At 41.8% G+C, this 23,398-nt stretch overlaps 1 protein-coding gene across 3 annotated transcripts in view; it reads left to right on the top strand.

Annotated features, from left to right (window-relative positions):
* The window catches only part of CLASP2 (cytoplasmic linker associated protein 2), a 127,747-nt gene that overhangs the window by 27,871 nt on the left and 76,478 nt on the right, over nucleotides 1-23,398 (top strand). For all 3 annotated transcript variants that reach the window (XM_026034979.1, XM_026034978.1, XM_026034977.1), the window contains exons 7-8: nucleotides 2,805-2,875; nucleotides 20,308-20,454. In XM_026034979.1, the coding sequence (XP_025890764.1) occupies nucleotides 2,805-2,875; nucleotides 20,308-20,454 (218 nt within the window). The remainder of the gene's footprint in view (nucleotides 1-2,804; nucleotides 2,876-20,307; nucleotides 20,455-23,398) is intronic.

Here is a 23,398-nt window from a genome sequence, read left to right as displayed (position 1 = left end):
ATAAAAAAAATATTGACAAAATACTATAGAGATTGCCTCTATCTGGAGCCATAAAGACAAGCTGTTTAAGAGCCTGTAGGAGTAGCAATACAGTGTTGTCCTCCAGTCTGGCTCGGTGACTGCACAGCATCTGCTCCTGGCAAATCTGCGTGGTTTCGAATGTTCAGAGTTGCTGCTTCCCCAGACGCTTTGCCTGGAGTGAGAAGCAATGTGTGTACTAGTGTAATGTATCTACAAGGAAGCATTTCCCTTTTCTCTTACGTTTAAGATGTTAAATGAAGCATTCTTGAAAGCCGAATTCAAAGCAGCAGGATTTTTTTGGGTGGAATGTCTAAGCTGTGTGTGTGCATGTATAGATAAGGATGTATGTACTCCCCCTGTATATGCCCCAAATGCATGCCACCAGTGCCACAAGATACTAAAAATAGAAGTGAAAATTAAAAATTTCCTGATTCCTATTGTTCTCATATTTCTTTTTTCTCAGAATGATAATTTCTTAAATTTCTGCCTTTCAGATTCAATATGTAAGTCCTGCTTCCTAACTAGACAATCTGGAAATTCAGTGTTTAAATATGGAATCTGCTAGTGTTAAGCTAAAATCCATAGTTGCTGTTAAACAGTAAAAATATTACCTCTTGTATATCTGCAGCTTTCATTGGCTTGCTTTTATGGAAGCAAGATGGCAGAGTGCTTTACATATCGATAGTCTTGTGTGTTTTATTTTAGATTTGGAAGAACATGGGAGTAATTCTTACATTTAAGTTTCACATGTCCAGGTGCCAGCACTTACCCCTCGTATATGCAACCCCCTTAATGTGCTGTTTCCTTTTAAATGTTTGGGGGGAAAACTAAGAATTATTCCCATATTCTTCCAAATCTAAAAGAGTGCAAAAATACGTTTTAGTATAAGTTGCCTTTGGTTCACAAATTGACCTTTTTGATAAAAGAGTGAGGTTTAAGATGAACGCACTGCAGGCTGACATTGTGAATTGCTGCTGTTTCAGCACCACTTGGCTGTGGCTGCAAAGGGCGTAAATGCAAGGGAGGCCCAGAAGGGAGAGGGGAGCAGGACCCTGAAAGAGCAGGGACTACGACGGGGGAAACTTATGCAGAGTACCACAGAGTCACAGATAGTTTTGAGAAATAAATTGAGAAGGTAGAATAATATTAGATTTGTGTTAAAAGGCCATTAGGACTTATATGAGATGAATTTCGTTTTGTTTTGGCCATGTGAGAAGTAAGGTAGGGCTTCTGGTGAAATTGCCAGCCTCGCCTGTGTGGCTGCTAAGTACGGGACAAATTCTGTTCTTCAGTGAATTGCTTTAAAGTGCTTGGGGTGGGGGAGTCTTGAGATGAAACATTTGGAAATGCTGAAGTGCTGAGAGTTTTCATACTGTTGTGTGTGTGTGTGTGTTCATGATTTTATCACATTTGTTGCTGGATAAAGGAGATGCAGCTGAGTGAATTTGGTTGTACAGTTTGTCAGGGAAGGTGGGTTAAAGCATTAAACCTCTACTTGGAACACAGAGTAGAAACTGTGTTTGTATGGAAACGTTGAAGTTAAATTTCCTCAAACCTCCTTCCATTTGCAACTTTCTACAGGATTTTCATGCGCAAACATCGTTTGTGCCTCTCTTCCTTGGTTTGTCTTAATCCAAAGTCTTGATCCTTGATGTGTCATAATCCRCAGTCTGGATTATGAGTAGTAAGCAGAACCTTGTAATATTTGCTCTTTTAATGAATTTGAATAAGTAATAGTCTCTGGCACTGGTGATGTACCTGAATCTTGTTTCTGCAGTTGTCAGCTGTGACTTCTTAGTAGTACATTGAAATATTTAAGGACTCATGTTTTAAGTCCAGATTTTGAATCTCCTAGTCTTATATGTAAAATTCATGTTCAGGTTAGACATTACCATATTCAGAGAAGTTTAAGACACAAGAGAAGTCATTAGAGAAATAGAAGAAAATGTTCTCTGTTGTTTGCAGTCAAATGTTATGTCAGTACAGACCTGTTGCTAGCCTGTGGATTTGATTTATTCTGCAAGATTCTATCACTTTTTACAATGTTTTCTTCAGGAGTGATGAGAAATGGCTGTTCAGATGTTGGCCAAGTTTTTTGATTAAACAGCATTTTCTTCTTGCAGCTGCCAAACTCAGAACATTGCACGACTCTCTGTAGTGATGTTCACGGCACCAGGCAACTCGTCGAAGTCTCTGTATTAAAGAAGTTGAAGTGTTAGACTAATATATCTTGAGCGTAATGTTTCATTATATTTCTTCTAATAAGATATCACCTTTATTCTAACATGTGCTGAGGTTAAGTTTAATTCCCTTATTTCCTGTTTTGTTTGACTAAACTGAAAATGGAAACAGACTTCTGATATAAACTAGAAATTGTCTTTGAACAAGTTACATAGTAGTCCTCATTTTTCCCACATAAGCATTTTATTTGCAAATTGTTATCTTTTAGTACTGTGCATAAATGCTAATATCAGAGCTGCTTGCAAGCGGATGCTGTTACTTAAAACTCTAAAGTACAGGCCAACTCAGTATTTCAGACATTCAGACATACTCAGTTTTGTTCTTTGCTAACTTGACTTAATTTTTCTATCCATTTGTTAGAAGATACTTAACTAATTTAAGAGGAAGAGAGTCCTTTGGGAATAGTTGTTAGAAACTCATCATCCCTTGCATTTGCCAACTTCCAGCTATATTACTGCTTTATGTGTGAGAAGTGGATTGCTGTTTTTGATCAGTAACAGAGAATTTTCAGTGGACAAATATGTTGTGTTTGTTCTTTACAGGTTACAAACCATCTTTGCAAAATTTGATGAAGTGAAAAACTCTGGAAATATGATTTCAAGCAGCATCAGTGGTGAGTATGAAAACGTAAATATTTTGTATTAATCTTAAAATTTGATTGTAAATGTACATTTTAGCATTATCGAGTTGAGATGACTCTAGAAAGGTGTTTGTAGGAATGTGATGAAAATAGTATAGGAAAAACAACTTGTTCATACTGTGCTACTAGAGGTCTTTCTAGTCTGCAATCGGAGTACAGTTGGAAGAAAAAGTGTTGAAACTACTTGGAAGGAAGCAGTGGATCTATAGCCAGCTGTGTGTGCACTCAGGATATGCTCTTATATCCTTGCCTGCAGGAGGAGGAAGGCAATCAAACAAGCCCCTGTGCTATATTACTGTACGTTTCCAAAAGAAAACAAAGATTGGATGTGCTTGTCTGATCCCTTCTCAGTTAAAATGTTAAATAATCACTGTAAAACACGGAGTATTTACGGAGTATAAAATTAGGGAGTTAGTATTTAAAGATGCTGAAATGGTGAAGTTAAGACTTCCCTTTGGAACTCCTCTCTGTGGTAATGCGTTTGAGCTCTTCTTTTTGCTACATTTCATGAAAACAAAATCTGTTTGGCAGAGATTTCTTGTTGTTTCCTAGTACATTCTTTATACAGTATGACATAGTATAAAGGAACAAAATTATACTTGTTGTTGAAAACTACATTTTGCAAAAAAAAAAAAAGTGGAAATCAGCAGTTGAACAAAGGAGGTGAAGGTGGCAGTGATATTATTGTGCTTGTTTTTGAAAGTTTAATTCTCTCTTCTGTGAGGAATCACTGGATCTTGCTTTACAGGGGAACATTTTCTGATGTTCATTGTTATTCAGACCAACTGTTCTGCTTGAGAAGGAGGCACTGCCAGGTTTAAAATGTAAGAACAGAAATATTTTGAGGAACGCACATAATTTTTTATTACGTTCAGTTACCTTTTGAATGGTCAATTACCTTTTGATTTTTACGTCTTTACCCTTCTCTTGTTAGTGTAAAATCAGAAGAGTTCATAGAAACACATTTCTCTGAACTTGCAACCTTTCCTTTGTTATAGGAGAGCTTCTGAGCTTCTAACTGAGCAAGTTATGGGAGGGAAGGTGTGTGTGTTTATATGCAGACACCTATAAATGCGCTGAATATAATTGAATGCCTTTGACTATAATTTACATATATATATATAAATATATATAAAAAAAAAAAGAATACTCTGCTAATGGCTGAAGTTGTTAATGTAGCATATCTGAGCTTTTGTTCCTGTCACACTGGAGTTGACTGAGTGGGTTTTTCTTTAAGCCCTTTTTTTCAACTGTAAATCACAGGCATTAATGCTAATCTGCAGTGGTATAAATCGCTCTGTCTTGTAAGCTTTTGTCTTATACTGTGTTTCTGTTTTGGGTAGTATGAAGACAGAGTCCTTCTGATCTACTTGTTTCAATATTTGTGGTTGGAACTTGTGTATCTTTTGAATACTTTTCATCATTTTTTAATGCTAGTGAAAAAGATATTGCTCTATTGCTGTTGTTTTGTCATGGTTGAGTGCTTCATTGTTCTCTGAAGGACAATTAGTATTTATTGCTTCCATATGTAAATTGGAAGTTGCCATGGAATTCCTGTAGTCAGCTAATCAACATTTCTCTTAGGAGCTTTATCAAACGTGTCTGGATAGAGGCAAGAATTTTATGTCCAAAAGTATGTGGTAGAATGTTGAAAGTTCTTTCTTTTTTAAAAACAATGCTATTAAATTCTGTGCGTGTATATATATCTCCCTACTCCAAAATAAATGCTCTCTCTAAATATGTTTGTGTGTATATATGTGTGTGTGTGTGTGTGTGTGTGTGTGTTTGTTTACACACACATGTGCACAAGCAAGCTTTTTAATTATTTATAAACAAACACTCCAGAGAGAAAAAAAGAGAGAGAGTTTGTTTTAGAGTGGGAAATTATGAAGATAAGGAGGAGGAATAGAATGACAGTCCAAAGAAAAAAGGAATCTTGATAGACTTCCATGTGGTTGGACTGACAAAGCTCTTCAGTGAGCCTTGGTTTTTACCAGGGAAGGGAGTATTTTCCTAGCTTGACGGAGTTACTTTTCCAGATTGGTTCCGTGTCCTGCCTAGGATTCCCTTTGGAGCGTGTAGCAGACGAGGAAGGGCTGTAGGAGGCAGGGTCTTGCCGTAGCCCCCGCAGGCCTTGCTGCTGCGGCAGCGAGTCTTGGTGGCGTTGACCTATTTTCTGAGAACACCGGGATGCGACTCCGGGGTTCTTGCAGCAAGGAATACTTCTGGCAGTTGTTCAGTCACTTAATTTAACATGCACTTAAATGAAGAAGAAAAATCTCAAAAATCCCAGCTTGAATCCATCTGAAGAAAAATGTTTTTTAGTGTGTATTTATTGGGAWCTTTGAAAGGCTACAGAACAGCACTAAAATGGTTAAAGATGGAGGCTTTTCTCATGGAGGGCTCCCACACTGCAGGTTTCAAAGGCATTGTTTTGGTATCTTTAGGTGCGTGTGGGAATTGCAGAGGAGGAAGGACCACGGATCCTCCTACCTGTACTCTCATGCACAGCAGGGATTTAACATCCCTAGTCCCTGGGATAGGGCCTGGCCTRAACAGCCCCCTTTGGTCTTGTGCGACCATCTTCTGTTGGTGCCTCGGATCGCTGGTAAACAAGGAGGAGGAGGAGGAGGGGAAGGAAGGATCCGGGGAAGGAAGGATCCGTAGCGCAGTGCGTGCCCGGCCGGGGGCTGGGAAGCGCCTCCCCCCGCTTTCCAGCGAAGGACTCCCTGTTCCTATGGCAGCGCGAGGAGCGGCCAATGGCGGAGCCGCCGGAGCGCCCGCGGCGGCCTGTGCAAACAGGCCCCGCCAGGGAGCTGAAACAGGCTCCGGCAGCCGGGAATTCAGGCTGGGAAGAGCAGGGATGATAATATGGAGCTTCCCACTCGTTCTCATTCGCTAGGCAGAACGGTTTGCGTGGAATGTGGAGCAAGCTCCGTGTATCTCGCATGTCTCTACGCAGCCCGTGGGTTTCCCGTTGAGCGCGTGCCTTGGAGCTCCCCGAGGGTGAGAGGCGATAGGTGGGACGGGCTGTTCCCTGTAACTGCTGGTGGGAGCGCTGCCTTCCGGAGCTGAAGGTACAGCCACGTTTTCAGAAACAACAGAAAACAAAGATCCCTCACACAATTGTTAGGTTATTTATTTATTTATTTATTTATGATAGATTACCCTCTCTCTTTTTTATTATTTATTTTTCCTCCCATTTCCGCTGTTTGTTTTCCCTTGGGAGCTGCGGTTGCTATGGAGGCCGTGCCATGGCTGCGCGCACGGACGCTTCCCAAGAGGGAAGTCCCGCGGGGCCGCAGCGAGGCCGTGCAGCTGCCCTCCGGGAACGGGCACGGAGCCGCGCGCCAAGGGCTGCTCCTCGGCCTGCGGGAAAGCCGGGCGCTCGCGGCTGCTCCGAGGAGCTCGCGGCAGCTCCGGCATCCCAATTAGCGCCTGTCTGACCAACAGGGAGCCCTTTCCAGCCGGCTGCTGCGCAGCATCCGGCTCCTTTGCCCTCAGCACCTCCCAAGTGTAGGAATRAACACAAGCTGGCGTTCGGACTTTAGGCGAGCTCTCATTTTAGTTTCCGTGCTGCCGCACAGTCCCCTCCCGTGCACGGTTTGGGAAAAGGCCCTTGTCTTTCTCCTGATGTTTCCAGCAGGGTTGGCTTCCCGAGCTTCTGCTCAGGGAGCTCTTTCTCTTCCGAAAGCCGCCTTTTGCTGCGGGTGTCTGCGTGGCCTCACTTTTCCCAAGGGCCAGCCTCCATGGAGGCACTTGTGCRGTAAAACAGCGGCTTCTCGCTCCGTTTCCCAGCGCAGGGAAGAATTAAATAATTATTTGTTATTTCGCCGTATTTCTGCACAGTTCGCGGTGGCGCTCTTATCGCGAATGAGACGAGACGGGCGGAACTCGCGTGTTTTCCGTCCCGCTGCCCGCATCCCGGGCCAGTCGGGGGGGAAGGGGGGGACACACCGGGCGGGCGGCGCCGCTGTCGCCGCCCGGGGACACCAAGCGACGTCGCGGCCTGTCCGCGGGCTCGCGGGGGCGGCGCCGCTCGCAGGGTAATTACGGGAGGCGGGCGCCACGTGACCGCGCCGCCGCCATCGGCGCGGCGGGAGCCCCTTGCGCCGCGGAGCGGGCGGCGGCGGCGGCGGCGGCTCCTCCTCCATGGCATGATGGCCGTTGGGGACGGTGAGTGGCGGCCCGCGGCGCCGCGCGCGGGCGGGACGGCGGCCCGAGGCGCTGGGGGCTCCCGTGGGAGCGCTGCGCCCAGCCCTGCGCGCAGGGGCACCGTTATTTTTTAAAATAATTTGAAACAACGTGCGCGCGCCCGGGGGCCCTGGCGGTTTAAACCGCCGGCGGGGCTGGGGTCTGTGCGGGGTCGGCGCTGAGGGATGAGGCGGAAGCCGCCGTGCTGCGCGGCGCGGAAGCCCTCGCTAATCTACTTCCTTTTTATGTATTTATTGGGAAGAAACAATAATTCAGAGTAGACACAGGTGGCTTGCTCGCAGGGCAAGGAAATCTGTTGAATAAGCGTGTTGCTGCGCTCCCCGCTCCATGCCCGGTGGTGTTGTTACACAAACCCCTGGGAAGTAGGTCAGGAACGCGGGCCGAGAGGGCCGCGGTTTGGTCAGGAAGCGGATCCGAGTTCAGYGTTTATCCCAGTTCAGCGTTTATCCCGACCCTCGGCTCGTCGCGACAGGCGGTTTCGGCGTTGAGCTCTGCAGCTTGGTGACTTTCTGTGTGTTGTGCTCAGAGAAACTTGAGGAGCGCGGCAAGTCTAGCAGCGTGGCGGGAGGCCCTGTCTCCAAGCTGTCTATGATGGTAAATAACGTTAAACATAAAATGCTAAGCACGCTGAGAAGATTAAAATCAGTCTTTCATCTGAGTTTGCTAAAACATCAGTAGAAGTAGTCTTAAAATTCCAGGGCTTTGCTTAAAGCTCCAAAAATTATATTTGTGTCACTTTTTTTTTTTTAAATACGTTTGATGTTGAAGGAGATGATTTGCACAGAGCAGTGAAAATAAGCCTGGACCATAGAGTTAAAACTAAATTCAGGCAGCCTTCAGCCGTTTGGTATTTTTGCTTTGCTTGTCATCAGCAGGTTGCAAAAGGCCGTTGACTTTATAGAACTGGACATATAGTCTGCACTTTCTCATAGAGTTTTTTTTTGTTTTGGTTTTTTGGAGGATGGAAGGGAATGTTTTTATTCCTACTGGTTTTCTGTGGAGCTCTACGGTTCTCCATAGTGTAAACACGAATTGTGGTAACTTGCCGATAAAAGATGCAAGCTGTAACATGTTAACAGAAACACAACTGTATTCCCCAGACAGGGCTGCAGGGATTTTTGTGGTCCTGGGATGGTTGAGGTTTATAAAGCGAGGGTGGTTGTTGTGCTCGATCCTGTATAATTTAATTCGTCATTAACAAAGGCACTAAGAACAAAGTGCTGTTGAGGCAGTCAGCTGACGGCCTGTGTAGGAGCTTTGAGCAGTAATGCCAGATACAATTAACAGTGTGTAGGATGATTATGTGGCTGCTGGTCTCTCTTAAAACTACCGCTTACCACATTTACAAGGAATTCAGTCTTTTGACACTGTGTTACGAAATTCTCAGGCAAAACAAAACCATAAAAAGACTATTTTTTTGGATTGCTTTCAGAATTTAAATGTAGGTTTAGCCTTGATTTTCTGTTTTGTAAACRTTTTGTATGTTCTCCAAGCATGCAGCATACTATTGAAGAAACAATGTGTTTTAAGTTAGTGGTTCTAAAGCATTTGAGAAAAATCTTTTCATGATAAAATGATAGTTCTTTATGGCTAATATGTATGTTTAACTTACTGTTAGTGAGACTATACTACTGTTATGGAAAACGTTGTTTAGATACTTCAGAGAATGGGGTTTTTCATCTATTGTACTTGGTTTACTCACTTAATAATTTATGATGCATGTAGTTAGCCTAGATATGTTAGAGTACTGCATGGAGCATATTTGAAAATACCATGTAGTGGTGGTGATTTAAAAGTTTAATCTAGAATGCAACACAGCCTGGCTCATTGCAACATTTTGACATTTTTTAGCTTTCATGAGCACAAGCAGAAATGTAAATAAAAAGTGCTTACGTTTTGAATCTTAATCTGATCTCCTCAGTAAAGCGGAAGAGCCAAGCTCTCTGTTTACCCCGTGTTAGCTGTCTCACAGTCTCCAGTCTTTTGTGTGTGGACCTCCCAGCACTGAACTGTTACTTGTGCTATTCTGAATGAAACATTCAGGATCTTTGTTTTGAAGTTGTTTCCCATATTTCCATGAATGCATATCTCTGATCTGCAAGTTTTATTCTGAGACTGCTTTGCAAACGTGGTCGAGAAGCGTTGCTGGCTCTGAATTTCTTGCTCCTTGAAGCAGATAAAGCATTTCTGCCCTTATCCGCTGATAACTAGATTAGAGTGTTTAGGAGGTGGGCAACATAACAGCCCTGCCACATCACACTCTTGGTTTAGAATTCAGTGGCTGCCATCAGTAGCTTGTCATGTTGTTGTCAATTCCTTCTATGTTGATTCGGGGGGTAAAGGGTTGTTTTGCTTGCTGGGCAACAAGGTAATTAGGACAAGGGGCGAAATTATCTGCCTGAAACTAGGAGGGGGCGTGAAGAGAAGATTAGCCACTGAGTTTCTTCAGAAACACCAACCAYGCTGCAGTACCAGACGCAGGCTATTTGAGGACTATCTGAAAGCATATAATCAGCTTTGTAAGGGRACATATTTGGTGCGCCCATTTGTTGCATTAATATATATATGTATATTGTGTGCTATTGTGAGTCATAGACAAATGAGATAGATCTTCTACTTTGCTATTCTTATCAGTTGATTTTTTTTTCAGTGAAGTGCCACCCAATTTGGTGATGTCTCATGACTTTATAAACACTTGTCACATTTCAGAGGAGGAAGCATGTGCAAATGGCTTRGGAGGAGAAAATATCTTTTTTGTTTGCTATGTATACATGACAAATAATGACTTTTSTTTGTTTTTCAAATATTTCATGAATCTTTGCATGGTCCTATAGTACAAGAACATTTATCTTCTGTTCCTTGATGATGTTCTGAGCAGAAGACTGTTTTAAGTCTTTAATCCGATTAGTAGGTTCTGTAAAATCTGTGCAGCTTAAATATTTTACTTTTGACTGAAAAAACAGATGGGCCATACTGAAGGTATGGAGTTTCCAGGAATGTTTGAGGTGGTTTGATTARTAAAACAAGTAAACAAAAAGAACGATACCCCCCCCTCCCCCTTTGTATTGCATATACACTTGTGATATGTATTCCTGCGTTTCTCTGACAATAATAGGTCTTTTCCTGTAGAAAGAAGGAGGCTTTTTAAACTCTCTGAGTCTCATGAATGATGGTAATAGAGCAGTTGCTACTCTGGTTTAGAATTTGTATGATAGAGCTGTGGTACTTCCCATCCAGAGCACACTTCCTGAAACAATATTATAGATAGTAGCAGAAGCTTATTCTGGAGAAAAGAAAGGCATCACATGTTCCCTCCTATGCTCTGCTCTGGCCTGGCTCTTTTAGGGTTTTTTTTTTAGGATGTACTGGCACTTCTGTTCTGATTTCTCCCCACACTTCTGTTGTTCACTGTCAGTAGATGCATTGATTTAGGACACGGCTTTACTCACAGTTTCTAAAAGCTGCAGGACAGATACTGTAATGGGGAATTTGATTGCTCTTCTGAGCCCAACCGGTGCAAAGCTGCTTTCTACTGTGAGGTTGCATAATAATGTCACAGTGATTAAAAAAGGGGTTCCCAGTGGCATTTTTGCCTGGGAGGGACCCATGGCTAGAAGCAGCAGAAGTGCAACGGGGCAGTGAAGCAGCCGAGCAGAGGAGGAGGGAAGCCCGGAGCTCATTAGAAGGAGCAGTTGCCGCTCACAGAGCGGGTGAACCTGCCCATTCTCAGCGTTGATTTGGATTTAAATTTATCTTTCTAGAAAGAAATATGTAACTCGGAGAATTTCTCATTTAGAAAACAAAAGTGGAAACATACAAAAAAGACATGATTATTTTCTCAAAGTCAGCATGGATTCATGAGTGATGATCACATTTAATTTTGATGTCTGGAATGATAGTGAAAAGTAGGTTTTGCCTCCCAGATTATTCTGGGTAATTTGCTTTAAGAACAAGTTTTAAATAGTATAGTAATACATTTTAAATAGTATAGTAATAAATACTGATTAGAAAACAAGTTATGGGATTATTGGAAATATTTTCTCTAGAAGTGAAGGATCTGTGATAGCATTCATCTAAATCATATATTCTTTTCTGCATAGGATAGTTGAAAAACTGTTTAGGATTGTGTACATTCTTTTTCATCTTCACTGAAATATGCTTGTGTAGGGCTGTAGGAAAGAATGATGCTTTTCTTAAAATAACTTTTTACTACTTTTGCAAATCAGCTCTCTGGATTCTTACAAAAAAATAATTATTAAAATTTAAAGCAGATACACAGATGCTTCAAAAAAAAAAAAAACCCAAAATAACATATAACCAACACAATTTTTGCTCTTACTGCTATAAYAGTTCTGTGATGCACATTTGTATGTATATAACTGATGTTTCAAAATCTTGCTGTTAACCTGAGAGGAAACTTTAAAGCTTTGGAAATTATTGATAGTTGGGTTGGGGGAGGGGACAAGAAAAGTGAAGATGAAGAGTGACGGTCTTAGCAGCCTTCAGGCCACATTTATAGTCTTCAAATTGGATGTTTTTGCTTCCAGAGGATGTCAGAGCATCTTCATTTTTTTTTTTTTCCAGATCTGGTGATGTTTTGTGCATGCATTTCCTCCACTTTGAGACAAGTCTGTGTTAGTTAAACTTAAGATTTTGTCACTTWGATTGAAGTTGCAGCAATTACATTAAATCCAAGGAAGGCAAATTTCACCATAACTTCTTGATCTCCAATTTTGAATATGGCAGGTGGAAGGTTGGCCAGTGAGCTGGAAGACAGTTAATACCCTTTCTCATTCTCTGCTGTAGTATTCTCTTTTTTTTYATGTTTATATTTAAATTTATCTTTTTTTCCCTATACTTATCTACTAATTTATCTACTCTATTTTCACATTAATTTATACTTTTTACTTCTGTGGACTGTGTTTTTATTTGCAGAGGTGCTTTGCAGTTTTTCATATACAAGGTGCATATTAAAGTTAACATACAAGTCAGCCATGTTAGAAACTGATGCAAGCATTTGCTAGGAAAAAAACAATGAAAAGAGTTAAACCCATCAGTCTGTAATAGCAAGGCACTGTTTGTACACCTTTGTTACATGATGTATAACTGTGGGTATTTGTGAAAGCCGGGTGCCATGTGGAGTACAAACATGATCTGCCTCTGTCACCKTTGCTGTATCCTGAGTGATGCATTCCTGGCTTGCAGTTTGTAAATCAAATGATGTAAATACTTGGGTATTTCTTTCTGCATGAACGAGTTATGTATTGAGAAGACCAAAAATGATTGCTTGACTTGATGGCTACCAATTGGTTTCTTGCCTTACTACTGCTAGTAAAATAGTGATCCTTTCTTCTCACAGGACTTTTTTTAAGTACATGTATAATTTTAGTCATGTTATTGTAATTTATGTACAGTAGACTCATTTTATTATATATATTTCATTTCAAATAGATCATTAGGTTTACTGAAAAAACTACCGGTAGGATGCTATGTGCACAAGTGATGGAAATTTGTGAAGATGGAAGTAATTAAACTGCTGGAGCCTGGGTAATGAAGACAGTAATGAAACCAGGCATAGTGAGGGAAGCCTAGCTGTGAAATTCAGGAATATCTTACAGATGAAAAAGAGAGGCTTATACTTCAAGAAAATACTTGAAGCGATAGCTTGCTTTTGAGGGAGATTTTGGCAGCTGCCATAAGGCATTATGCCAAAGAGCAGACCTGCATGCAGGCAGGCTGCTTGTGACGGCTAACTGTGACTTTGAATGTTAGAGTGGGGCGCTTTTTCCCCGTTTTTCTACCCTTCCCACCCTTCTCTTTACTATGGCTCACGGATTTACTAGGGACTAAGAAATTCAATAGTCTCTGAATTTTGCATTTGTTTTTATTTGGTCAGTGATATTTTAAAATAATCTGATTCTGTTATGATCAGTGGCTCCATAGAGATACTTCTCCAGGAATATTCATGCTTCGTTTGCCAGAGGCCTTTGACGGGTTAAGAGGTAACTGCCCTGCTCAGCTTTCTTCCTAACGTTTCACTGGAGAGCAAAACACCTGTGCACAAGTGGACTTACTTCCCTTGGTGTTACAGCAGAGGAGTGCTACCATCAGTCACTCTGTTACAGCTACTGAGTATAACTGCCCATTTAAAATAGTGGAAATAATCCATCTCTGATTTCATCTACAGGTCATGCCAGTGCTTGTTAATTGTTGTTGTTTTGATGTTGTTTTGTTTTATTCCTTTTTTTCCAGAAAGGTACCTTACCTAATAATACTTCAGCACAGAATGTACTTGGTGTGACCCAAACAGCTTGTGACCTTTAAGCAATAACCTGTTAAAAGAAATATTTTTCATCCTACTGCTTGGTTGTACTTAGATGGTGGTTTATCATAAATTCTGGCGACTGTCCTTTTTTTTTTTCTTGCCCTTGCTGATCAAACTATGCTTTGATTAGTAAATAAGTTATAGTCAGCTGCCAACTGTCAGTTGCTGATTCAGAAATTTATTGAATATACCCGCAGAAAGCTTTAAATGGAGTCAACTCGATTTCTAAAGTATWGTATTATTGACAACATCCCCAGTTTTCAGTTAGCTCTCTGAATAACATTTGGGAAGTGCAGAACAAGGTTAACTCAACTGAAAGGTAAATAATTTGGAACTGACTTAAAGGACAGACTCTTTTTGTTTCTCTTTTTACTCAAATTTAACTGGACTGAAACTTCATAGATGCTATAAAGCCRTAAAGGTCATGAATATAATAAGATTTGCAGAAGCTGTAATAGATAATGCTAAAAATTACATAATACCTTGTGCTTTTGTTTAAAGGCCCTATTTCAGAACTATAAATTGKGATGAAGCTTTGATTAGAAGAGAAATTAGCACAGATTATTTTGGCTTTTTTTTCCAGCTTTGTCTGAAACGTATTTAAATCCTGTCTTCCAGACRGACTATAGAATTAGGTGGATATTAAGACTAGCTTTTCTAAATCAGACTTGCAACCCCAAGATGAAGCTTTTGTGGAGATGTTAGGAGAGGTAGGTCTATTGGTATGGTTGCCAAAAAAAAACTGTTAAAAATTGCCAAACCGTTTTTCATTGTAGGTTAACTGTGTGACTTTCCATGGGACTAGGAAAAGATCTACTGGAATCACATTGTATTTCTTTTTGTGAATTAAATCTTTTCTGAATACATTCTTTCTTGAAGCTGTTGAGAAAATTAGGTAAATTATTAATATCATCAGACAGAACCAGAAGAAATGTAGATAATTATGACAAGTGCTATTGTCACCCCTTAGTATTTCTTTTGTAAATGTATCTATAGCCTCTTTTCTCTCCTATAATGTTTTGTTYTGCCTCATTTATGTAGATTTCACATAGAAATATGCACAGGTGGCATAAACCTCTTTCACTATGCTCTGACCAATGGTTGAAATGCAGAAAAGATGTACTTTATCATACAATTTGGTTGGAAAGACTGGGGAATGTTATCAGAGAATGACTTCAGAGCAAGCAAGAATTTGAGATAAGTAATATTTCTTTAAAACTGACTTGGGAATGGGGTTCCCACTGCACACTTTCCTTTTTTGGAGGCACAGTAGTTCATTGGAACTACCTGAAAAAGGAATTTGGCTTCAGAATTGACTTTTATATATTGTATCTTTTGAGCACAGTGATGCTATTTAACTACTTTTGTCATTGCTTTGTTCTTTTTTTTTTTCCTCCCTCACTCTCATTGCTGAGCCTGCAATGGGGGTGGGAACCTCTYGAGGTATGAGCTTGAGATTTTGGTGGTGGGCATCAGGTATGTTCAACTCGCCATCAACACCATAGGTGTAGATGCCACCATCAAGAATACAGAAAGAAACAGAACAAGTGTCATGAAATAGTGAAATCCATTTGTAAGTGTCCTCGTGTAGCTTTGGTCACTGGACTTGGCCTTCTGGTGAAGAATCGTCCTCCAGCCATGGAGGAACCAGTAGCAGTTGTCCTTGTATAAAGGCTCGGCTGCTGATGGCTCGGGATGCCCTGCCTGCAGGGAGAACGCACAGGGCTTGGCCTTTGTTACCTGCACAGCATTTTGGCTGCCATCCAGCTGCCCATGTAGGGGCAGCAAATGTCATTTGAAGTACCCTGCATTATCCACATTAGCCATGCAGAGTCCAGGGCCTCCAAGGAATGTCAGCTGGAGGCCAGGCAGGATGCCCTGCACTGGCTACGCTCGTTTTAGATGGCTGTGTTGGCAACTGAGCCCTACCCTACACGTTAGGACAAACAGAATCCCCCCGCAGGGAATGCCTGATGTGTAAGGGATAAAGCGCTCATTGAATCCTGTGGGACAATTGGCATGAAGGCTGGATTAGAAGGATCAGCTAACCTAATGCATCTGTGGTGCTCGTGGCTTCATTTTCATGGTTGAGATAAATTATTTGTTGTAGGCTGCAGCAGTTCATCTGGAACGGAGCGAAGATCCTGTCCCAGATGTTCCGAATAACTGGCGCAGCCAGGCTTTCTAAATCCCCGGGCCTTGGCCGCTCTCGGTAGGCRGGGGGTGTAGGAGTGACTTGGGGAATGTAGGAGTGACTTAGGTCATTAGGAGTGGGAGTGACAAGCTCTGCTTGTCCCCATCCTGCTTGGGCACACCTCTGCTGTGATGTCTGGTCCTTCTAAGCCRCTTGTGGTGCAAAGGAGGAGCTGCTAGCAGCACTTCAAAAAATGTTTAGTGTCTCTTAGCATTACTGGAAGGGAAAAACRAATATAGCTGTGGTACCTTACATCAGAATCCAAAATTTAGAAGCAATTTCAGCAAAATATCCTTTGACTGCTGTCAATCTACTGTAGAATGCTGCATGTGAGTAATCAGGAGCTTAGTACCACTAGGAATGTTAAATCCCAATGCTGACATAGCCATAGCCTTTTCTTTGCCTTTAAACCTGGTTTTGGTTCAGTGTTACTGCAAGGAATCACTGCTTATTTTTTTCTTCTTCCTCTTGCTTCAGCTCCCCATTTGCCTTCCACCCATAGGGATACTTAGGGTGCATAAGGTATCTCTTGTCTTCCAGCTGAGTCCTTCCAAGTAGCACCAGTAACTACAGATGTTCTATTTCTACTGATATACAGATGATACTGTTTCTTTTTTTCTCTGTCACTGACTGATTTACAAAATGTTAAATATTAAATATCATGTTAATTTTGTGAATCTTCGGACTAACTGCAGTAAAGAGTGGAGTTGTGGTGGCAGTAAATATTTTCAGTTTTCTTTAATGATAAACTATTTTTATTTCTAGGTAAGTTGTAGATTCTGTTATGCCTTGTGATACATCTGTGACTACTTTTATTACTCCATGGATTATTTAGAAATTTTTAGCACTTGAGGGTGCTGGAAGGTTCTTTGGATGTAGATTGATTGTAGTTGTTTGACTTTTGGTATGTCTGAACACCTTTAGAACAGGTCTTACATAATACTGATCTGGTAGCCAAGACAGAAAGTTATCACTGATCTTTTAATCATATTTCAGTTCAAAAATCTGTGGTTCCAAAWTTTGGTATATTTTGGTATTTCAAAGCAGACAGCTGTGTCCAGATATAGTTTAAGATTTGGGTAAACTCCAAGCTGTGAATCCTGAGTAAAATCTAGGCCCTGATATATGTCCTCTTACATACAGAAAAAAAAAATGAAATATTGGTATTATTTGCTGTTAACTTTCTCAAATTGATTTTGTAAAAGTAATGTTCAGCATTCCATAGGTGCCAGGGAACTTTCTGTGTAGTACCTGCAGAATAGTCACCTAGCATGCCGTGTTTTTTTTTCTTTACTGGATAGAAGATGAGCCTTGTAATCCTTGGGACTTGCAACTTTCTAAACATATGAATGATTTATTTATTTATTTTCTTTTGCCTGGAAGTTGTTCATGTGGAAAAGAGCTTCTGGGAGTATTAGGTTCCAAGATTTTTTGGGGGGAAGGGAGGGGAGAGGCGGCTGTGCTCTCCCTCCAGTACTCATTTTTGTCTCTTGTGATTTTAAAATGAAGAGTATGAGAACAGATGTGTGGGATTTAACTGTGATTGAGCCTTTCGTTAATTGTGTGTGGGTTTTTTTTCTTCATTTAAAATATTCTGTACATTGCTAGCAAATTATATAACTTCCTTTATTCCAGTTTTTTGGTAACTTCAAAACTTGGTTTTGGATGGTATTTTCACAGCCGTAAGTTACCTTTAAGAGTGCAAAATTCGATATCCTTAAAGTATGTGGCTTCTAAAATTATTTTAATATTTCCAGCAAAAACTTCTAGATATTTGGCTCAAAGCCACTTCAGAATGAGAAAGTTTACGTTCTTCGGATTAAATACAGTCRAAAACCTTAGGCTTAGCTTTTGTGACTTGCGTTGCAGAGGTGRCTTTTGCTTGCAGCAGCACAACCGCAGCGCGTCGGTGCTGCCGCGAGCCCCGCTGCGCAGCAGCCCTCCCAGCAGCTTCCCAGGGCCGCGAGTGGGGGCTTCGCCCCGCTCCGTACGCTCCAGGAAGGCACTGAGCAGGTTCAGCTCCATGGGCGGCAGTGGAATCGCACCTTGATGATACCACACGGAATAACAGCTCCRTCAAGTGCAGTTCTGCATGCGCACGTATGTGGAAATGCTTTCCTAGGAAAGATTAAAATGAATGTATTGGGTGAGAGCACATGGAAAGCACCTACCACTTGAAGCAGATAAAGCTTTCCTTTTAAAGGTACCKTCTGTAAATGCAGAGCTCAGGTTTCAGATGCTCATGAATGTTGTTATTCCTCTTTTTGCAACTGAAAAGTCCCTGAAGATCAGCTAGGTTCTGTTGTTAATAAAGCTCAAGGAAGTGCACAAGGCAAGGCCCAATAGGGTGGAGAAAATTTCCAGTTCCTATAAAAGATGGCACAGGATTTTCCTAATCTGGCTTATAGCTTCTTAAGGTGTTATCACGTTGGCCTGAAAAGTCAGAGTTGATATAGGTCCTTTAAACATTTTTAAGTTGAGCAAAAACTTTTACAATTCTCCTTTTTGAGTCTTCTTTCATAGGGAGTAGTCAGAATGCAGTCAAATTAATGCCTATGACCATGTGGATGCAGTGTACAGGGGATTGGGGCCAGTGAGTTTTTTCTTAACATTAGGAGCTTGTGCAGAAATGAACATAAGAAACACTGTGTTTAAAATTGTGCTATAAATAACTTCATTTTTTTTTAAAGGCTACCTAGCAATATTTGCCCGTCAAATGCCACCTTGCAGCACTATTGGGTAGTAACATGCGAGCGTAGCTGCTTTATTATCACACAGAAAAAAGCATCAGCAAAAAATAGTTATTTGCAAAGCATATTCTTCTGGTAGTAATTCACGTGACACTGATCCGTTCGTGCCATTGAAAATCCCACCCTGTTGCCATTTTGAAATAACACGTAGCCTTGTCCTCTGGACATTAACCACTGCTCCCCGACCCCTTTGGCGGTGCTCGGGTTCGGTGCTTGGTGTAGGGTGGGGGGCTCCCCCCTGGAAGAGCCCCCGCCGCCCGGCTGCGCATTCCGGGCGCGGGGAGCACGGATGGCAGCAGCTCCTCCCCAGCGCTCCCGCTCGGATACAGTGCCGTTCCCATGGCAACACGGAGCCGGAGGGAGGCCCGGCCTTTCCCATGGATTCGGGGAGTTCAGCGAGCCCAACCCAATTATTTTTAGCAACGTTCTCTTCAAAATTGCTGGTTGTGAGGGGAGGAAATAATATTAGAGAAAGCTGTCAATGAACATCTGGGTGTTTACTGTGTTTTTGGTTTCCTTTCTCCTTCGTAAGGATCTGTCAGTGCAACACGCAGCTCTTTGCTACTGCCAGAGAAATTTATTTATTAAGTACACAGAGCACCGGTGATGCCYGACGTATTCAGTGCAGGGTGGTTTAATGCTTGGTGTTGCTGTAAATGCTCTTGGACAAATAACCTTGCTTGAGTGTTTGGATGAAAGCTGCTTTCCTCTGGGCAGCTGCGTTATTAAATATCGCTGACATTTTATTGGCAACAAACCCTGAATAGGCAAAGAATAAATGAAGAGCCAGCACACCTGAGCTGACAAAGGTCTGCAATTAAATAACTTTTATATATACGTATATATATTTTATAAATGGCAGGCGKTAGGGACAGAAACGTGCTAAATGGTGCTTTGGCACTGCAGCTGTGTCAGCCTCACCCATTTTATTTCTGAGAGGAGCCACAGGCTCCTGAGTCTGTTCTAACCCGTCCCCGGAGAAGCCTTCTTCCCTCCACTTTAAGGGGGCCAAGGCTTGCCGGAGGAGCGMGGGCCCCGGCGTGTTCTCTGCCCGAGCTGTTTGCGGAGGGGAAGGCTCGGGCGGGCGCTACRCGGTGCGGCAGGGCCGGGGCTGCTCGCAGGATTCCCACCTTTCCCTGGCCGCGGCTCCCACCAGATGATGTCACCGAGCCGCCCATTGGCTGCGCCGGCACCTAGCGCAGGGCGAGGGAGGAAGATGCCGGCGCGAGCGGCAGCGCTGCGGCCGCGCTGCTGCCCGGCGCCTCCGGCTGCCGCCTCCGCCTAGCAAGGCAAGGGAAGGCAAGGCAAGGGAAGCTCCGGCGCGGGGCCATGTGAGGAGCTGCGGCCAGCCTGGGGCGAGGCGGCCTGGGAGCGCTCAGAGGAATGAGGCGGCTCATCTGCAAGCGCATCTGCGACTGTGAGTTGCCAAATCCGGGTGGAAGCGGAGAGACAGGGAGTGCTGGGAGACACATTGTGGGAGGATGTGTAGCAGAAAAGACGTGCGGGAGTTAGAAGAAAAGGGAGAAGCATTTCTCTTGGGTACACCAGAATGGCTGAAAATTGCATTAAGGGCTTGTATTTTKGGGGAAATATTCAGAAATGAGCAGAAATATGTGATCTGTGCAAAGATATTTCCCCTTTGTGGGAATGCATGTGTAGGATTCATTTTTATGTTTAGTCTTACAGTGGCTAATTATGAAGGCAAAGCTCTTATTTTATAGGAATGTATAAAGTTAAAAAAAGGTTATTTCTTTCTGGTTGTCATTTTAATCCTAGGTTTGATCCCAGGACGAAGTAATCAGTATTTATTTTTATTTATTCATTTTGTCCATTTCTGTGAAATGTGAAGCAGCATAACTGGTTGGAAAATAAATATRCATCTGTTCTAATAATTATGTTGTATCAATCTGTCCCTTTTTAGATAAAAGCTTCGATGATGAAGAGTCAGTGGATGGAAATAGGCCATCATCAGCTGCTTCAGCATTCAAGGTTCCTGCACCCAAAAAGCCAGGAAATCCTTCAAACAGTGCAAGAAAGCCAGGTTCAGCTGGTGGGCCTAAGGTTGGAGGTAATGTAGAGCTATTCCAACTCATAGGTGTTTCCAAAAGCCTTGCCAAAGCAGACACCATCCAGAGAATTTTGCAAGGGGATGTTTAATTCATGACTGCAGTATTTTTGCAGAATTGAAAACTGTAAGGGACCCTGTTTTGTGTCGTTATAAATACGTAAAGATGTGTGCACATTAGTCTGTCTTTGTGAATGTAAAATCAGCTTTTAAAGGCCTCTGGTGTTATAAATAAACTGAGCATCTGGAGATAACAATTGTGCTGAGGAAATGAATGTATAGGTGGCTCTTTGATTGAATCCACAAATCATTTACTGTTAAAAATTAATGTATGCTGAAATTCTTCAGCCAGTCTGGAAGGGCGAAATTGTTACTGTGGATTTGCTCCTTTTCGCATGGCTAGTAAGGACTAGCCTTCAGCTGCCTAGCAGAGGGGTGTATTGCACTGGGATGGCTTCTAGTGCTCCTTAAGCTGTCAGAGGGTTGTTGAAATTAGTTGCCAAAGACAAAAACAAGGGCCAAAACCCTTGCCAGGATTTTTTTTTTTGTATGGTAGGTTTTAAAACAGTATAAAGATGGTGCATACTAATAATAATAATCTCTGAATGCAGAAATCTGYTTCGTATTCATAGACTTGCTGCGTCTTGGTTCATTCCAGTTATAAATTTAAGATCCAATCGGAAAYGTCGTTATTTGTTGGGGGAGGGGGAATAAAAAGAGCTACAAAAGCAACTTTACTGCTAAAATAACAGCTCTTTCTGATGATTCATGGGCATGTTCAGAAAAATATTAAGGGGAATTATCCCATGGTTTATGTGTTTTTATGAATAACAGATTCTTTCAAATAGGGTTTTTTGTAGGACTTATTTGTTTAATGAGCCTGCTCATGTAATCTTCTCTTATGTGACTTGAATAGAAAAGATCAAATTTGAGCTAACATATACCTGCCAGATGAGATGCATCATATATTTTTATGTCAATAAGATGTAACTAGTGTTTTGATTTCATTATTGTGATTTGCAGATTTCCTAAAAAATGAAAGGTAGCTGTAGGGTAGCATCAGCCTGTCCATAATGCAACTCAGAGGTGTTATCAGTATCTATTAGGAAGTACGACCCAAAAGACTTTATAAGRGTTACTTACTGCATCTCTTGAAATTGATTCTTAGTATTTTTTTATTTATCTGTTTATCTCCTTTAACTTGGTGAGGTTCGTTATATAATGAAAGAATACTTTCACTATACTTAATTTATATTAAGTACTTAATAAAATACAACTGAGTCATCGCATCAAGTATAAATATTTGTTTATATAAAATTATTTTTACATACTGACTCTTCCAAGCTCTGCCATAAATGTATGGAGATAGAGAGGCAGAAAAGGGAAGTATCAGAATACTCAGCTGTTTTATTAGTTCACTTAAAAATCTGTAGTTAAGAAAACTTAGATTAAAAAAAAAATCTTTTCTTTCTTTTCCTGTATGATGAAACTTAATAAAATGAAGCTCTACAGAAAATAAGGGCAGAGTAGAGCTATTTCACAACATCTAAGCATGCTATAAATATAGCATTTGGGTCATTTCTTGCTTTATACCTTCTCCTTTTTGCTGGGGAGAAAATACTGAGAAGCATTCGTGTGTGCACCTGTCTTCTCTCTCTCTCTCTCTCTATTGTCAGGAAACCTACAGTTAGAAACTTGAAAATTTAGAATCAAATGTTTGCTTGGCTTAGAATGATTGCCCATACTTGCATTTACAGAATGGTTGTACATAGCCATACWTGACTATGAGGGACTTTTGCCTTAATATTTCATTTTGAGTCGTGAGTTATTCTCAACCCTTATCTCTTGCTGTCTACCACAGAACACTTTCAGGCCTATTAGTCTGCCTCATGTGCAGGTTTCCATTAACTGTATGCTTCATTGCTTAGTTTGTTGGTGCTTTTTCTCTCAGGGTTTCTTTTCTTGCTCTTTCTTTTCAGCAGCCACAGGTGATACTTTGTTTTACTGATATTGCTCATTGTTTGCATCTTGCAGGTATTTTCCTTTCATGCTTTGCTTTCCAGCGTTTAAGCTAGTTCTATATAGTCACAAGCTAGTGAGCACTGTAGCAGTTGGAGCTGTTAAATACCTTTTCTTATCTAAGTGGGTCTCTCATTTCTGTGTACCGTGTACAAATCCTGCAGCTCCCAGAGTTGGGAYGAGCATGAGGGGAGATGCCAGGTGAATTTCTTAAGTCACAATCTTTTCTAGAACATGAGTGTTTCCCATGGTATTATCCAGACGAGGTCTAAATAGCCCCATCCTAACTGCCAGTAACTGTGGTGGAGAAATGTGTGTGAGTGGGCTGTGAGTAAAGCATGCTGTCTTTCCAGGAGATAACACTGAGTTCAGGCAAGGCCTCTGGAGTGAAGCTCTGCAGGGGCCTGGGCTGWGGCTCTCTGGAGAGAGGCTCCGCTCCACGGAGAGCCTGTGGCTCTTTGAGCAGCCCTCCTAGGGCATCTTAGTCTGCTCCTGTTGAGGCTTTGTGGCTCTATGGAACTAGCTTGAGGTAGCCATCTACATCCACTTTGTGYAGGGTCCACTTTGGAGGTGCCTAAAGGATGCCTGAGATTTTTGCTAGCCTCAGAATCACAGAATGGTTGTAAGGGACCTCTRCAGATYATCTAGTCCCACCCCCATAGTCGAGTAGGGACACCTAGAGCATGTGGAAGAGGGCGGCATCCAGGCGGGTTTTGAAGACCTCCAGAGARRGAGACTCCACAACTCAGTGGAGTTGGAAAGGTGGCTCAACATAGCCACCTGTATGGAACAGATGTGAGATTCTGCAAACTGTCCGTTCTTATTGATTTATTAAAGCTCTGCCCCATCCTGCAGCTCCRCCTCCTGTCCACCACAGCATTTCAAGCATGTTATCAATGGACATGTCATCTTGTCACCTTTCTTTCAT

Source organism: Nothoprocta perdicaria, unplaced genomic scaffold (assembly GCF_003342845.1).
Source record: "Nothoprocta perdicaria isolate Ctin4 unplaced genomic scaffold, notPer1 scaffold_154, whole genome shotgun sequence".
Lineage (NCBI taxonomy): Eukaryota > Metazoa > Chordata > Aves > Tinamiformes > Tinamidae > Nothoprocta > Nothoprocta perdicaria.
This window is presented reverse-complemented; position numbering and strand designations above follow the sequence as displayed.